General features: G+C 45.2%; 1 protein-coding gene across 1 annotated transcript in view; it reads right to left on the bottom strand.

The window, feature by feature from the left end:
- Nucleotides 1-1,190: 1,190 nt before the first annotated feature.
- Nucleotides 1,191-14,285, bottom strand: part of EIF3H (eukaryotic translation initiation factor 3 subunit H) — a 126,871-nt gene continuing 113,776 nt past the window's right edge. The window contains exons 7-8 of the mRNA XM_040432287.1: nucleotides 8,362-8,494; nucleotides 1,191-1,376 (exon numbers count right to left, since the gene is read on the bottom strand). Coding sequence (XP_040288221.1) covers nucleotides 1,279-1,376; nucleotides 8,362-8,494 — 231 coding nt within the window. The 3' untranslated portion in view covers nucleotides 1,191-1,278. The remainder of the gene's footprint in view (nucleotides 1,377-8,361; nucleotides 8,495-14,285) is intronic.

Genomic DNA, 14,285 nt, shown 5'->3' on the forward strand with positions numbered 1-14,285 from the left:
CTGACCGCAGGTCTACTGTCTCGTACTCAAAGGGCATCTGTCAGCAGTTTTGTACCTATGACACTGGCTAACCCATTACATGTGCGCCTGGCACCTGAAGGCCTCTGTGTTGGTCCCAGGTTCATGTGTCCGCATTGCTCAGAAAAATTATGTTTTAATATATGCAAATGAGCCTCTAGGAGCAACGGGGCTCCTCTTTCTCGACAACTGATGCACGCTCTTCTTTGACAGGGCTCGGTGTCACTACCAGGTCCTGTCAAAGTGCAGAGGGCGTGGCAATAGCTGAGAAAGCAGAGGCTCATTTGCATATATTAAGACATAATTTCTCTCAGCAATGAGGGCACATATGATCAGCTGCCAAGCGGACATGCAACAGGTCAGTTTCAAGAAGCCCTTTAAATAATTCTATTTGCACAGTACATTAGACCGGCAGTTTGGCGGGAACTCAAAGCATCATAAATCACTATGATGCCGTGAGTTCTGGTCAGCCAACACACAGTAGATCCAGGAAATGAAGCTGTTAGGGTCCATTCACACGTCCGCAAGTGTTTTGCTGTCCACAAAACACAGACACCGGCCGTGTGCGTTCCGCATTTTGCGGACAACGCACATGGCCGGCCCTATAATGGAAAATCCTTTTCTTGTCCGTGTCTGTGGACAAGAATAGGACATGGTCTATTTTTTGGCGGGGCCACGAACAGAAGAAGTGCGGATGCGGACAGCACACTGTGTGCTGTCCTCATCTTTTGCGGCCCCCATTGAAAATGAATGGGTCCGCACCCGTTCCACAAAATAGCGGAACGGATGCGGACGTGTGAATGGACCCTTAGGAAGCATCTTCTGGACAAAACACACTCATGTAAAACTGGCCTCAGATGGGAGGTCCAAGCAGGTACCCCCCTACTATGATTTGGATATATAACTGATGACCATGTATGGTGAGATCCTCAGCCAAAAAGGTTTGGGGCTCACCACAGAGGAAATTCTAATATACTGCTCATATTTAGGATATATTAAAAAATAAATAAAAAAAAAGTGGACAAGCGTTGACAAGTTGCTGAGTTTACAATTGTCTTATCTGCGCCATATTGCCAGAACATAGCACAATTATAAAGATGACCTTTTTGGATGGGGTCTGCAGAGGTAGAACAAAATCAAAATGAATGACATTTTTACGAGACACGACCAACAAGTTGGTAAATGACGTCTTTATTGAATCTTATGGATAAACTTTGCTGCTATTAAGTCATGGCAATGTTGTTTTGCTTGGTGGCTTGGCTAGTTGACCTGGTCTTGTAAAGCTTCGGCCATGAACAGCTTTCCTAGGTTCTGAGAGGTGAATTCTTTAATATTTTGGATGTATGTGTCAATTTGACCTGTGGACAGAACATAAATTTGGTCAGAAATGGACATTTATGAATGTGTTGGTTAAAAAAAACAGAAGCAATTACACCTTAGTCAAATAGCAAGAAAAAAATAAAAATAAAAATTGCAACAAAACACCAAGGGTAGAGCCACCAGCACCGGATCTTTAGGATTCATTTTAAAATCAAAGGCACTGGTTCATCTAAATTATGCACAGGAGGCACCAGCACTTGGTTCCTCTGGACCATGCATGGGTGATATCTGTACCAGGTCCCTCTGGACCATACAAATAAGCTCCAGCACCAGATCCCAATCAAGATCATGCATAGGAGGGACCAGTAGGGGGTGCTTCTGGACCATTCCTCTGGACCATGCATAGGAGGCACCAGCACTGGAGGGATCATGCATAGGAGGGATCTGTACCAGGTCCTTCTGGTCCATGCACAGAACTACCAGCACAGTGTCCTCTGGACCATGCATAGGAATCCTTCAGATCGTGCATAGGAGGCACCCAACACCAGGTCCTCTGAAACAGACATCAGCACCAGGTCCCTCTAGACTATGCATAGGAGCATTAGCACTGGTCCTTCTGCCCATGCATAGGCGCATTAGCACGTCTCGACCATGCGTCTCGGGTCGTCTTGACCATGCGTAGGAGGCACCAGCACTGAACTCTGGACTATGTCTGATTTAGGAAGGGGCATCATGCTACCAATGCATTAGATCCATGTATAAAACAGAAGTACATCTGTGAGTCTTACATTTTCTTTAGGTCGGCTACCCCCTATGGTTTCTGTTGTGGTGTTGGCAAACGTAACTGCAAGGCTACAGTAATAAGTGTTGCCCACACTAGAGGAAGATTACAGCTCACAGAAATGCATAAAACCAAGCAGTTTTGTTTTTCTTCTTCCACGGAAACTTGTGTGCATCTTAAAGCCCTGAAGTACACACCCAAACTTATGGCAAGCTATAGATGATGAAAACGCACAACCCTTTAAGTGGCAGCTTTACAGCCATTAATACTCTCTCCATCAGCAGATGCCTCGGGAATTGATCCAACGAACCTTTCCAATTTCCTAAGTGATCCAGACCCAGAAACGGTAGTTGACTTTGAGCCTGTGACATCATAACTTTTTCCATACATGTGAAGTCGGGACAATGAGGGCCGTTTTCTCGGTAATGGGCACAGTTGCTAGCAATTACCAGCCATTTGTATATATACATTCAGGATGATGTCACGAGGAGAATGCTTTTTTTTTTTTTTTGAATGGGAGTCTTTGTATTTTTTCTTCCATCTTCAGAAACTTGTCATTTTAGCAGGAAAGCAAATTACCGTAGGTTCCAATTTCTGACTTGCAGGATATGAGAAGTTGCTTTGTCCAGATTTATGAAGAATAACTAGGTGCCTGGAACGTCTTGAGCTCGCACAGGCATAGAACATGATTAATATGTTCATGGCACGAGTCGGACTGTGGGAGTAATGGCGGCTACCTGGGAATAACTGCAGACTCCTTACAGACAACCTGCTCCTACATAGCGTAGATGCCAAACCTATGGTCACAAGACCACATCCAACCAATTCCCCAGGTGGCATGTGCTACAATCAACATTTCCATGGCATGTGTCCAGGATCTCCATAGACGCACCCCGCCACATGCATGGACTTAACCCATTACGCTACATGTACACGTAGTGAAACTGCTGCGGAATCCTGTAAGACTCTGCTGCTGCAGCAAATCTGCACAAAATTATGTGGATTTTGGTGCAGATTTGTTTGCAAATTTCAACAGGTGAGCGACAAAAATAGAACTACAGAATCCTCCCCTCTCTTACCGGGCACTTGTGTGGCTTGTATAACCCGTCCTCCTGCAATTACGTCTCAATCCATGTGGTCGCTGCACGGGAAGAGACGTCATTGCAGGCACCAGGGGAGGGGGTATAGTGTGTTTTCTTTAGATAAAAATGATTTTTTTACTTTTATTTAGGACGTGCAGATTCGCATCAAAAATATTTATGCAGCTATGGTGCAGAAGAAAAGCCTCCCCGGTGAAGTCAATGGGGGAGTTTCTGCATCAAACCTGTAACATAAATCGAAATGCTACGAATTTAAAAACCAGCACTGCGGGTCAATTCACATGCAGATATATTCCGCAATGTGTCACAGACTTTATGGACCTAAAATTTGGTTTAAGGCCTCTTTCACACGGGCGTCCCGGATTTGCTCCGGATAAGTTGCGCGTGCATTGCAGGGAAACCCGCGCGAGTGCGCACCCAATTTCAATCAGTTTGGACTGCGATTGCATTGTTCAGTTTTTATCGCACGGGTGCAAAGCGTTTAATAAAATGTGGCTTCAGGGGTTAAAAAAAAAAAATAATAATTAACTCCCCTCATCCACTTGATCGCGCAGCCGGCATGTCTTCTTTCTTCATCTTTCAGGACCTGCCAGCGCAGTGACGTCAGCGCAGGTCCTGCTGAATGAAGATAGAAGATTCTATCTTCATTCAGCAGGACCTGCGCTGACGTCACGACGTGGTGAGCGAGATTACGTCAAAGGTCCTTTTGCAGGTCCTGAAAGCTGAAGAAAGAAGACGATGCCGGCTGCGCGATCAAGTGGATGAGGAGAGTTAATTATTATTTTATTTTTTTTAACCCCTCAAGCAACATTTTAGTAAACATTCTGTATTAAAGAATGCTATTATTTTCCTTTATGACCATGTTATAAGGGAAAATAATACAGTAAATGGACTTTTATCAATTTACTAACATCTCCTAGCAACCATGCGTGAAAATCGCACCGCATCCGCACTTGCTTGCGATTTTCATGCAGACCCATTCATTTCTATGGGGCCTGCGTTGCGTGAAAAACGCAGAATATAGAACATGCTGCGATTTTCACGCAACGCACAAGTGATGCGTGAAAATCACCGCTCGTGTGCACAGCCCCATAGAAATGAATGGGTCAGGATTCAGTGCGGGTGCAATGCGTTCACCTCACGCATTGCACCCGCACGGAAATCTCGCAGGTGTGAAAGGGGCCTAATGGTCTTAAGACATGGAATCTTAAAAGGCTGCATCCCCCATGATTAGGCAAACTGCGCTGAGGATCTTCGTGCACTGCTATTCACGTAGAGCAGGGATGCCCAACCTGCGGCCCATCAGCTGTTGCAAAACTACAACTCCCAGTGTGCCTGGACAGCCTAAAGCTATTAGGGCATGCTGGGCGTGGTAGTTTTGAAATAGCTGAAGGGCTGCAGGTTGAGCATCCCTGACAGAGCAAAAATAAAATCAGCAGTCACGTCCACTGAACGCACTCAGCCGCCCTGTCGGCCTCTCGGTCTTTACTGTATACATCAAATAAAGGCATGCCCGCTTCTAAATGGGTAATATGGCTGTGATGCCAAGGTGCAGCGTTCTAGTCCGGTCTTCTGTAGAGACAAGATGGGGGTTAAAACCAAGTCCTTGAAGCCTTTTATGTTTCCGATAACCGGAAGAAAACACAGACCCCTAATTCCAAAAATGTTTACCCCCAGTCTGTTTCGCAGCACTGGCTTGGAGCAATGCCATGAGATGTCTAATGCTAAATTATGGTTTATACTGCATGCACTTTAGGGACAAAGGTGCACTGGAATTTGAGGTCCAAGGAAAATAAAAATGCCAATGGTAAAAAAAAAAAAAAAAAAGTGCAAAAAGGGAAGTGTCAACCAAAATGTTCAGTTATAATATTTCCACGGTTTCACACTTGCGGCAGAGGATTCCGGCAGGCAGTTCCATCACGGACGCAAACTGATAGCATTTGTCAGATGGATCCGGAAGCGGATCCATCTGACAAATGCATTGAAACACCGGATCCGTCTCTCCAGTGTCAACCAGAAAAACGGATCCGGCATTAATTTTTTTTCCATTTTTAAATGTCTGCACATGTGCAGATGGGAAAGCCGGTTCAGTTTTGCCGGAACACTAATACACTTGAATGTAAATGAATGCCGGATCCGGCATTCCGGCAAGTGATCTGTATTTTTGGCCGTAGAGAGAATTGCAGCATGCTGCGGTATTTTCTCCGTCAAAAAAACGTAAGAGGGACTGAACTGACGCATCCTGAACGGAATGTTCTCTATTCAGAACGCATTAGGAAAAAACTGATCAGTTTTTTTCCGGTATAGAGCTCCTGTGCTGGAACTCAATACCGGAAAAGAAAAACGCTAGTGTGAAGGTACCCTAAGCCAGTATATTTCAGAAGAGCAGGCGTTCCAGATTTGCTCCTCAGGGAGTACACAGGGTCTAGGGGGTATGTCTAGTAAACGTCCATTTTCTAGTCAAAATACCAATGTCAAGAAAGCAGTACCAGCGATATAAGTCTGCACATTATAGTACCAACACCACAGCGTTACCCCCAGGAGTCACTGGTAAACTGGGGTCGCCCACAAAGCCCTTGTAATACAGCACACTTTCGGAGGGGTGAATGGCCACAACACACAATCAGAAAGAGAACAAATAAAGATCAAATGCGGGGAGGTAAAAAATAAAATCCAACAAGTCCTATAAGGATGGCCATAAATTGTACCGCCACCGGATCCTGAAGGAAACGAGACCTGCCAACAAAATGAATGTGTAAGGGCAGCTCTACAGCCGCGGCACTAAACATTCTCGTGCGATTAGAAAACCTATACTCTACGTGTTGGAAAGCCGCCCACTCCGTCCTCCTCTTCCCCGTGGGGGTCTCTCCTTGACCACACAATGTATTACAAGGCGTCGTTTGTCTCCATCTGTATAGTGAGAGGCGGGCTGCGCTGGTATGATATGTGCTTTACCAGTGTCTAGAATGTAAATACACAATGTAATTACGGCACAATAATTGATTTCACTCACAATGTATCCCGGGGTCTCAGAGGCGCACGAAAAGCACCGAAAGCATAATTGAGATTCTTGTTTTTTGCTTTTTTTCCACTATCCCTTATAAATCCGCAGCTAGAAATCCTCTGTTGCTGCAATGAGTTTTATTTATTGGAAGCTGAATAATAAGTGGTCGTTATTTACCCATAAAACGCTGCTCGGAGAGTCTATCCAAGTAGAAAATGAAGCCTGGGCCTCACAGAGCATCACGTGCAATCCATTTCATTCATGTATCGGCAACACCCCTCGAAGGAAGCCAGCGGATCTAATAAATAAATTTCCTCGCTGACTTCACCCCGTACATAGGAAACGCTACACCGATAATCAGCGCAGGCCTGGCCGAGGAGAAAATCATTACATGCAAAGGGCGAACGCATTCAAAATCATCTGCTTCATTTATACAAGTGATGCTGAAAAGTTTCCTTAACCATTACGTGTAATTAGGCTGCAATTATAGAGGGGCGGCAGACCCCACAACCTTGTCAAGACCAGGAAGAAGCGGAGGAGGGGAAGCGATCTCTCGAGAGGGGCAGTCAGGCCGAGAAATGAGCAGAGGGGGCTCCAGTCCTGTACAGGTGGGTCTTCACCAGTTATCATCATCATCACCACAGGCAGGATCGCAATGACAGGCAACACCTCTATATGGATAACAGGGGATCCACCATTCACAATAGGGGATATCGCAGCTTAGGCTACTTTCACACTAGCGTTAATATTTTCCGGTATTGAGATACGTCATAGGGTCTCAATACTGGAAAAAAAAACGCTTCCCCTTTGTCCCCATTCATTGTCAATGAACAGAACGGAATGCTCCAAAATGCATTCCGTTCTCATACCGGGTCCGTTTTCTCTCACACAATAGAAAACGGATCCATCCACCATTGACTTTAAATGGAGTTCATGACAGATCCGTCTTGGCTCTGTTAAAGATAATACAACCGGATCCGTTCATAACGGATGCAGACGGTTGTATTATCAGTAACGGAAGTGTTTTTGCTGAACCATGACAGTTCCAATGTGAAAGTAGGGCATGCCCAGTAAACTCTCCCATAGAAGTCAATGAGACTTCCTCCTGTCCATTGTGTTTAAGGCTCAAATGAGAGTCTTAACATATGTCAGGCCTAGCGGCTAGTGCGACAGTTTTTTAAATTTAGATAGTGACTTGGAAATTTTAGTAAAAAAAAAAAAAATCCACAGTAATACTACAAAAAAAAAAAAATAATAATAATTTAAACAATAGGTCATTTTTCAGAAGACACATTCCCCATATGACACTGGCGACATGAGGACAACAATTTATACAGTTTGTGTGTTGGAAGACCGTAGCAGGCTCCCTCTAGTGGTAGCTATGGGCAGACAGAAATGTAGGATTTAAAGGATCCTGAGTTTAGGTCATCAGATCGGTGGAGGTCCAACTGCTGCGGCCTCTCCCTAGGCCAGGGACTTCATTGTTCATAGGTTACATGGGTCTAGGTGCAATGGGCCTGGGTTGCAATACCAAGCACAGCAATGTGTGGCGCTGTGTTGGTAAGCTGTGAGGAGGCTGCAGCGCTCACCTCAGTATAGGGCATCAATATCAACGTCAGGGGTTCTATCCCTGAAGACAGTGATCGACTGCTTCCGTTTCTCGTTTTGCCAACAATCAGTGGCAGGAAGATTGGATCAGGCAGAGTGAACGGCGCTGGAGAGAGATCGGTATAGCCTCCTTTTTTATTTTAGGCCATGTACCTGTTCCTAAAAAAAATATATAAATTATATATATATATATATATATATATATATTTAGCCAAAGTATAGACCTTAGAACGTGACGTTCCAAAAGGTGAATTTTTGCTGTGGACATTCAGGCACTGAATGGCGTTGGTTTTGAAGGGGTTAATACAGCAAAATGGTGGCCGGATTTGCCGCAGTTACCCTTGGTTACATTGTTTCTTCAGATTCTCAAAAATTATTATTGATTTCAATTTATAAAACTGGTCTGTGTGCGCGCTGATGACCGCCGAGCGATGGGAGATACCTTCTCTATACACTGTACTGGCGGACTGCCATGGCCATCTATGACCATACCTACCCATCAGTTTAGCATGTGAGGGTGCAACCATTACCTGCAATGAGAAGGGAATCCATTCTGGGTGGAGGAAGGGGCGGCTTGAACAGCTTGCTGACGTCTTCTTCAGGCAGCTGCGGCTCTCCGCGGCTCTGTCGCTGAATGTTTTCCTGCTGCCGCCTCTGAACGTACTGAAATAAAAAAGAAAAACGACATTAATACTACATGAAATGAGTGAATTTCTCAGTGCAGAGCATCATCTGGGGCCCGGAGCCTCCAGCCTTTAATACGGGTGTGGCAGTACTGTGACGGAGGCCTCCGGCTCTGGGAATTCCCTCCGGGGCCTGTGGATCGTACAGCATTAAGAGATGTCACCACTTTATGAAACATAATCAATAGCACAATATGTGCAGATGTCCCTCACCATGATGAACGCATTAACATCAGACACACGTGTGAACGGAAAATGTTAAGACGCCGGCTGGCCACGTGACAGATAGTGGTCAACTGCTTAAGACTGCCCCCAAGTCCACTCCAGACAAGTAGGAAGAACTTCCCTAAACGGGTGGCCCCAACGCCTCACGTCCATATGCACTTAAAGGGCAATTCTCCAGCGCTGGCAGCTCCTCTCACCAACAGCGAGTGATCACCAAAGGTCCGAGCTCCGGGATCCTGTGATCAGCTCATCCTGATGGTAGATTTGGAAATTATCTCCAACCTCCAGGGCCTCCACTGATCTACGCTTCCGTAGACACTACACGCAAATCAAGCATGTCATTGTGTCTCTGTTCACATCTGCATCCTACAGAGCACAGCGCCGGATGCGTCCAACTATGGGAACCAGTGCTGCCGATGGACTGTCCGATTCCTCTTAGGAGTCCCAAATTCTGCCTGGAGCAAAAGTGTGCTACATGCAGGGCTATATATATATATTAAGTGAAATGTGATGAAATCCGCGAGCCTGTGCTGCCTAAGAGCCGTTTCACATGAGCGAGCCCATTGTGGGAATGAAGCTGTCAGTATGATCCTGTAGTAAGATAAAGCAGAGGCACACAGCAGTTGAGAAGGCCTTCTCGCAGCACGTGGCCTAGGTGCAGCTTAGCTCCATTTAAGCAAAAGGGGCTGAGCTGTGATACCAAGCACAGCCACTGTACGGCGCTGTGCTGGGTAAGCTGCAAGAAGGCCGCTGTGCTTACAAGAGCGCCGGCCATCAATTAAAAAGTCTTGGGAAACCTCTTTAATAAACTGAGCCGAGCTGCAATACCAGACACGGCCTATACAAAACAGTGGCACTATTCCAGAAAGTCCCCGTCCCCCCCGCTTTTTTTTTTTTTCTTTTAAAGGGTACCTGTCACTTCAAAAAACCATCCCAAGCTGCCAGCAGTGTTTTTCTGACAATCATTTTCTTCCTGAAGGCAGATGCGGTGGGATTTTCTAGTCCTGCTTCAGGTCACGGTAACCACGCTCCATTCCCTGCCCCTTCGCTGTGACTGACCGCGCTTATGCAAGGAGCTCGGCTTGCTTTGCCGAACTGCCGGCTGTCAGTCACAGCAAAGGGGCAGGGAAGGGGGCGCTTGGTTACCGTGACCTGAAGCAGGACTAGAAAATCCCGCCGGCAGGGGATAAAGGAACGTTTTCAGAGCTTTTGCTGCATCTGCCTTCAGGAAGAAAATGGGATGGGATGGTTTTTTGAGATGACAGGTTCCCTTTAAATTTCATTCAACCACTTAAAAGAGGACCTGTCCCCTCTCCTGACATGCCTGTTTTAATAGCTTCATAGATTCCCTGTGTAATAACAATTATGTAACATCTATGTTGTACATTCCTTTATTATTCCTACTAGAAGTTGTGAATGAATTGCTAGCAGTCTGCAGTAAGGGTACAGAGGGGAGGTAACCAGTTGGAGGTGTGTACCTTCATAGTCTGAAAATGGCAGCACTGATTGGATAGAGTCAGTCTGTGCAGGTACCCCCCCAACTTGTCACCTCCCCTCTGTGCCCTTACTGAAGGCTAATAGCAATTCATTCATAACTTCTAGCAGGAATAATAAAGGAATGGCAACACAGAGCCATAAGAAAGGTCAGAGTGCCAGAGAAGGGAACTAGTTCTTGTAATCTTCGAAAAGTCCCTTTCAATTGCCCCCAGCCTGAAAATGTTTTATCCAATATGGCTACCACTATAGATTTCCGTTTAACCTGGCTGCTGACCTATGCAGGATTGTAATGGAAGTCTTACTGGCTTCTAAGGAACAGATACACAAACATCTAAAACACAACAACTTGTATATAAAATTGAAATGTATTAATTTGCAAGAATAAAAATAAAAAATTATATATTATTTATATATAACATTTTGCAAAAGAAATAAAAAGCATGGCGGCTTCCACGTGGCAGTTACATTAGATCTTCCAGCTAACAGAGCAGTAAAACAGGTTCTTCACCTCTCACCAAATTAAGTTTGATCTTTTAATTACCCTCAATAATGATTTAGATTTCCTTTGCTCGGCTGCTCCTGCAGGGATTGTGCTCGGCTGCTTATTACCTGCCACTGGATGAGAGCGGCAATATTGCAGGAAATGCTGGAACGTGTCCGTGGCTGTGACCGCCGTTCGCACGGAGAAATTGGCCGTACGCACAGCTGCTGGACTCTGCACCTGGCCTGCGATGCGCGGGGTTATTAATGCTCATTTTCAATCATCTATACATTACAGGTCACAGATGGGAGAATTTTTTTTTTTTTCTGGGAAACATTACACAATATAGAATTTCTCATCCGATAATATGGATGTGATTTAACACTAAAGTAGTCGGTTACAGGATACACTCGGGGACATGAAGGAAAGATGGCGCATGGGAATAAAAGAAAGGAGCGCTCACGTAACAGGAGAACATTGCCTCATGGTCTAAACCACCGATGACCAACCTTGAGGCCGGCCATTTAAAGGGCATGTGTACGTCTGCTATTAATTATGTAATTCTCCTAGAACACTATTGCTTTAGGTGTACAGCTCCCATGCAGACTTGTCTCCAGGGTGACAGAAGCATTACATGCCAAGTGTTTATTCTGAACCCGTCACCTTGGCCTCGCACGAAGCTGACTGTACATATTAGACCTGGCAGCATGAGCGGAGCCTTGAAGGGCATCTGTCAGCAGTTTTGTACCTATGACACTGGTTGACCTGTTACCTGTGCGCTTGGCAGCTAAAGGCATCTGTGTTGGTCCCATGTTCATGTGTCCGCATTGCTGAGAAAAATGATGTTTTAATATATGCAAATGATCCTTTAGGAGCAACGGGGGCGTTATCATTACACCTAGAGGCTCTGCTCTCTCTGCAACACCACATGCTCTGCACTTTAATTGATAGCACCCAGCAGTGAAAGCGTCATCACCTCTGGCCCTGTCAAAGTGCAGAGGGCGCAGCATTTGCAGAGAGAGCAGAGCCTCTAGGTGTAATTGTAACACCCCCGTTGCTCATTTGCATATATAAAAACTTCATTTTTCTCAGCAATGTGGACACACATGAACATGGGACCAACACCGACGCCTTCAGCTGCCAAGCGCACACGTAACAAGTCAACTAGTGTCATAGGTACAAAACTAAGGATTCATGTGCGGAGAATCCGCAGGTGTACGCAGGGAAATCCATGCAGTCAATCCGCATCAATTGGTGCGGATTTTACTAAGTGAATGGAGAAATCTGCATTGTGTGCCTTGAGAATGTCTAATTCTCATAGAATACAATGTACATGACCTACGGTGCGGATTTTCTGCACGCAAATCCACAAGGAAAATCTGCACGCAGTCCTGATTATGTGCATTTAGCCTAAAAGGGAAAAAAAAAAATATTCTATCGGAATAAACGGCCCCGGAACAAATGAGAGTTGGGCTGATTGACGCCGGATAAATTAAGCACGCTGTAATAAAGCAGAAACGGAGCAATTAGGAATAAACGAGGCCTGCATGGATGAGCCTTCTCCTCTGCTTTCATACGATAAAACTCTATTCTTCTGAGTGATATTCTGCGAGAGATAACGTTGTAAACATATTTAATGACCGCGGTTCCGCTCGTCTCCTAAGTGCCTTTAAAAGAGGTTGTTGTTCTCCAGAATCAAATCCGGAGAAAAAAAAAAAAGTTTATGGACTTCTGGCGGGATGGCTTCATTATTCCACAAGTGATCATAAAGAGCGAGTGAGGAAGTCTGGACGGCCGATGAAGAAAAGGTCTCCAAATCAGATGTGGAGAGAGAGAGCGCACAAATTCATACAATACTGGCCGGGGCCGAACAATAACTCAAGCCTATGGACACCTCTGACATAGGGTAGGATCTGCCCTATTACATCATGCTGATTAAAACTGTCCCTTTCCTTTGTCTGTATGCTAAACAGCTGCAGAGAAATCTGAGATTTTATTTATATGCAAATAAGCTATTTGAGCACTCAGAGGCGGGGCTGAATACTCGGAGCACTGCTCTGTAACACCCCCTGTGCTCTGCCCACGCCCCCTCTCCAACTGATTGACAGGGCTAGACATACATATCTACTGTATATACAGTCCTGATCAAAAGTTTAAGACCACTTGAAAAATGGCAAAAAGTTCCAAGTAGAGCTTCAACATGCAACAAGAAGAAATGGGAGTGAGACAAAACATTTTTTGAGCATTCAATTTAATGAAAACAACAAATAAACTGAAACAGGCTGTTTTTCAGCTGATCAAAAATTTAGGACCACACCTCCAAAAAAAACTAAACCCCCCCAAAACAGAAATCCAACTTCCAAACATGAACTCAGTAATGAGTAGCTCCGCCGTTATTGTTTATCACTTCAAAAATTAGTTTTGGCATGCTTGATGCAAGCGTTTCCATGAGGCGAGTGGTGAAGACGGCAGCACGAAGGCCATCTACTGTCTGGAACTGTTGGCCATTTTTGTAAACTTCCCTTGCCATCCATCCCCAAAGGTTCTCAATTGGATTTAGATCAGGGGAACACGCAGGATGGGCCAAAAGAGTGATGTTATTCTCCTGCGGGCATTGTGTACTGTAGCGTTGTCCTGTTGTAAAACCCAGTCATTACCACAGACGAGGGCCCTCAGTCATGAGCAATGCTCTCTGCAACATCTGGACATAGCCAGCGGCCGTTTGACGCCCCTGCACTTCCTGAAGCTCCATTGTTCCACTGAAGGAAAAAGCACCCCAGACCATTATGGCGCCCCCTCCACTGTGGCGCGTAGAAAACATCTCAGGTGGGATCTGCTTGTCATGCCAGGACCATCAAGGTTAAATTTTTTCTCAGAGAATAAAACTTTCTTCCACCTTTGAATGTCCCATGTTTGGTGCTCTCTTGCAAAGTCCAAACGAGCAGTTCTGTGGCGTTCAAGGAGACGAGGTCTTTGAAGACGTTTTTTGTTTTTGAAGCCTTTCAGTCTCAGATGCCGTCTGATGGTTATGGGGCGTAAGTCAGCACCAGTCAGGGCCATAATTTGGGTCAAGGATCGTCCAGTGTCTTGACAGACAGCCAATTGGATCCTCCGGCTCAGTGCTGATGACATTTTTTTGGGTCTTCCACTTGACTTTTTTGTTCCATAACCCTCAGGATCATTTAAGAAATTCCAAATGACTGTCTTACTGCGTCCCACCTCAGCAGCGATGGCGCGCTGTGAGAGACCCTGCTTATGCAGTTCAACAACCCGACCACGTTCAAAAAGGGAGAGTTTTTTGGCCTTTGCCATCACAACGTACGACTACCTGACAGAAAATGACAATGAATCCACATCTTTGCACAGATTTGGCCTTTTAAAAGGCATGTGGTCCTAAAATTTGGATCAGCTGAAAAACAGCCTGTTTCAGTTTAATCGTTATTTTCGATTAATTGAATGCTCAAAAAATGTTTTGTCTCACTCCCATTTCTTCTTGTTGCATGTTGAAGCTCTACTTGGAACCTTGTTAAGATCCAACAATGTAAAATATGATTTTTTGCCATTTCTC

This window comes from Bufo bufo, chromosome 5 (assembly GCF_905171765.1).
Source record: "Bufo bufo chromosome 5, aBufBuf1.1, whole genome shotgun sequence".
NCBI lineage: Eukaryota > Metazoa > Chordata > Amphibia > Anura > Bufonidae > Bufo > Bufo bufo.